Source organism: Aplidium turbinatum, chromosome 1, assembly GCF_918807975.1.
Source record: "Aplidium turbinatum chromosome 1, kaAplTurb1.1, whole genome shotgun sequence".
Classification (NCBI taxonomy): domain Eukaryota; kingdom Metazoa; phylum Chordata; class Ascidiacea; order Aplousobranchia; family Polyclinidae; genus Aplidium; species Aplidium turbinatum.
Window position 1 is genome coordinate 46,160,516 of NC_137472.1, and position 3,840 is coordinate 46,164,355.

General features: G+C 35.6%; 1 protein-coding gene across 1 annotated transcript; it reads right to left on the bottom strand.

Annotated features, from left to right (window-relative positions):
* Positions 1 to 819: 819 nt before the first annotated feature.
* On the bottom strand, positions 820 to 2,831 carry LOC145781197 (serine/threonine-protein phosphatase 2A 56 kDa regulatory subunit alpha isoform-like). Its single transcript, XM_082592978.1, has 2 exons — positions 1,689 to 2,831; positions 820 to 1,306 (listed from the first exon to the last, which is right to left on the bottom strand). The coding sequence occupies exons 1-2, from the start codon at positions 2,652 to 2,654 to the stop codon at positions 959 to 961; spliced, it is 1,314 nt and encodes a 437-aa protein (XP_082449104.1). The 5' UTR covers positions 2,655 to 2,831; the 3' UTR covers positions 820 to 958.
* Between the last annotated feature and the right edge of the window lie 1,009 nt (positions 2,832 to 3,840).

Here is a 3,840-nt window from a genome sequence, read left to right on the forward strand (position 1 = left end):
GCTTTACTCCACCTGGCTACGTGGCATGATTGCGTCTTGATGATGTTTCCCAGACAGCACAATCAATTATTTTTACATTGATTCAATGTTTGCAGACGTTAAATCAAAGTAAAATTGACAAATTTTACTGTCTGGGTAATTTAAAAAAGTTACCGCTATTTTGTGTAATTGCTGCTGCAGTTTAATGTCTTTCAAGTATGTGAACATGTTTCATATTTTTTGTGATAAGTATCGTCCAGAAGCCACGGCATCTTTATTAAGAACGATAACAACCAAAAATGTAACGTCGTGTAGATGTGGCTTAACAGCGTTGGTTTAGAATCGTGGCAGAAACGTAACTATTACTATTCCATTGCGTTTCGGTTCTACCTTTGCAATGAAAATATTTATGATAACACAGTCTGCAATTCAGTTTTTTATATTGGTTCAACTTTTGCAGACGTTGAATCAATGTAAACATGGACTGTACTACGTTGTTTGAAGCAATGCGTACACACGTGGAAACAACGTGAGGTAAAAGTTCCAACGTGATTTTAGATAGATGGGCGAATTCCAAAGCAAGAAGCATGTGCTGAAAGCATGCAAACAATTGCCATGCGTTTCTTGAAGATTAGATGCAGCTCTGCGCGATAAAATTTGCTGCGAAGTTCAGAATTACTGTTGATTTTTTGACATTACTTTTTAATTTTGCTTTTTATGTGCTAATTAAAAAACGTCACATAGATAACTTCCATTTACAGAAAAACTTAACTTCCATTTTTCATTAAGTTTCATTTTGGCAGCACCTACTGTATACCAAAAAGAAATATTTACTGTAACTAATGCCATCATCAGGTATAGTGCTTATTTCAATGATAGCAGCGTATGGCAAGCTTTTACTTAGCTGATTTGTTATGTTGTTTTTTCGGTTAACATTGCAGGTGTATGGTCAGCTTTGCTTAAATGTATGTCAGCCTAATTAAGTGCCCGATGAACTGCTGGCTTTATTTGCGTATAAAACGTATTGATCATTGCTCATGGCTAGCGATTCGACTTTACTCCATTTTTCTGACATTTCAATCTTTTTGATATCGTCCACATGTTTTTTCTGCTTGACTGACTTCACTACTTGGTCAAACACTTTTTGATTTGTAGTCATGAAGTTCTTCAGCACGTTAGTCGCCATAGTAACCACTGCTTTGTTCCAATGGAGATTTGAAGCGTCAATCAAACTCGGTAAAAGGAGTGGAAACAATTGACCGGCACTGGCTTCCAGTAGACTGACAATGTACTCGTTTTCCCAATAAAATAAAGCTCTTTCTGCGACCTTCAAAAAAAAGTTGTATATTGTAAATTAACATAAATGCGTATATACTAAAAATTTTATTTTTAAAAGAGAGTATATGCAGAAATGTTGAATACCCTAGTTTAGTGCTATGGGAGTAGGCCATAGGATATATCGATATATTGTAAACACTCTACTTTGGCAGCACCTAACCGTACAGTACACAAATATTCCACAAAGGCATTTTAAATATGCTATTTAGAATTTTAAAAGTTCCCTGCTCAATAATTACTATTCAAATCATACGTTTCATTAATCATGTCAAAATTGAATGTTTATGTTTTATAAAATTTGCTTTGGCAATCTCAACTAACAAAGCTCGACCCTTTTCCAACAAGTTCCAGACATCGGGTAGCCTATTTACCTGTGATTGCTCGCTGCGGACGCATGCAGCGACTTGCATGAAGATTATCTTCTGAACTTTCGAAAACTCTGCAGGTTGAAGAATGTCGATAAGTTCTTCTAACTCATCCAAGAACAAAACTTCTTTTGAGCTTGCTGTTTTCGGCCATCTCTTCAAAAACCTTTTTATAAATTCTTCTGCCAAGGTTGGGTCCTTTTCAAAGTACTGAACAACGCAATATACCAACTGAGCATGAAAATGCTGCAGTTTTGGTAGAGAATGCAAAGGAAGAAGAATTTGGTTTAAGAATTGAATATGTTCTGGTTTAATTGGACAAGCAAAACCATTAATCACACTTCCCAAGACTTCTAAAATCTCAGTTATTCCAGGAAAGTACAAATTTTCGTAAATTAATTCTAAGCATTTGTTGTTAATTTCCTTTCTGATGAAAGACCTCAGACCAAGAAATTTTGCGTAGATGCGATGCAAAGTTGTCTTTAGGCAATCTCTCTCATTGTCATCATCACTGGCAAACATATCCATTAATCGTGCAATAAAACTGTGATCTAAAAACTTTTTAGCTTTGCTGGGTTGAAAATCTGGCGACTCCAAAACTCGTATGAAAAAAGCATAGACAAGCTGAAGATGGGGCCAAGAAGGCACAGAAATCATTTCGTCTTCATCGGGATCATACAATTTAGTACGCGGGGGAAGATTCCTAAACACGTTGTGAGCAAACAGAGCAAAAGTCATCGCGTAGATCGGCTCTATCAGAATTCCTCGTCTATCTTTCACAAATTCCACGCATTCATTTAGATAGATTCTTTTTAATTCTTTTTTCTTTAAATCTGCCGAGGCGTCATCAAAATCGCAAAGCTGACAACAAAAGCGCATCTTTTTGGCAAATAACTCCAAGCGTGCCGATGGTTTGGCATATAGAAGCAGTGGAAGAGGAGCAAAATTCGGGGATGATGCATCGTCACTCATGTTGTGAAATTCTACAAAATGACCTCACTTCACAAGTTAGATAGAGCCTTTCTCCCTGCTTCTTCAGATCATCTCTGTAGCATCTGCACGATAAAGATGATGTGCAGTTGCAAAGCAACAGAGCATCTTACGTGACAAGTCGATTTCGCCAGCATTAAATACAATAGTCTGCTGAGAATAATTCGTTTTACCTGATTGCTTTAATCATTTTATTGTTACCATTCATTGACTGTTGTTACGTAATAAAGGAAAATATATCTGCATCAAAATCTTTCATAATACAAACGTCACTGCATGTCAAAATTGCCAGATAAAATCATGGTAACCAAAGATTAAACAAGGCCGTTCACAAGGTATTATTAAATTAAAAAGGATACTGCGGTCTTCACTATAAAATAAGTCAAACTAAGAAACACTTTCAACCAGGAGCGTAGCCACGGAGGGGGCTTGGGGAGGCAATGTCTTGCTTTCTTTCAAAAAATATGTTTTAAGATATTACAACGCTGTGATAATACCATTATAATTCATGTTGATTAAAGTTTTTCTTTGGTTTTTCATTACTTTTGGCTATTTGAAATAAAAAAAATAAAAAACTCGTGGTACAAAAGTCGATATTTCGTAATAGCATAGTAGTAATCATAGTAGAAGCGTTCACGTCGCGATCCCTGTCAGCACACTACACAGGAGTAGCTGAGTATTCTACTAATACTTTTAAAGATACTTCCAACAAATTTAGAACACTCAATAGAAGAAGAATAGTTCATATAAAATATATCATGAGGTTTTGTAATGTCAGTCATCATTTAGTAGGCTACCACAATTTCCTATCAGCAAAAGCAGTACATTTATGTGATTTTGTTAATTTAAAGAAAAACAAAACAGAAAAAAAAACATAATAGTATATACTCGCTTTCTTGAGAAATCGAAAACTTATTACAATACGTACTAGGAGGAATACTCTTTTTGCAAAATTTATGCTTGTGCAACCGCAAAGAATTTGAAAATTGACATTTAGTAACGATGGCAGGAGTGGTTCATGAAGTGCTTTTGGTATTTTTTATTACTGTACTTATTTTTACAGCATTATTCGTTTTGGTGAGAAAATCGTGGGCGGTTTATAAAAGTTGAGAACCTGTGAAGTACAGCAGCTACTCAGGTGCTCTGTTGCTGTCTATAATCCCTAATC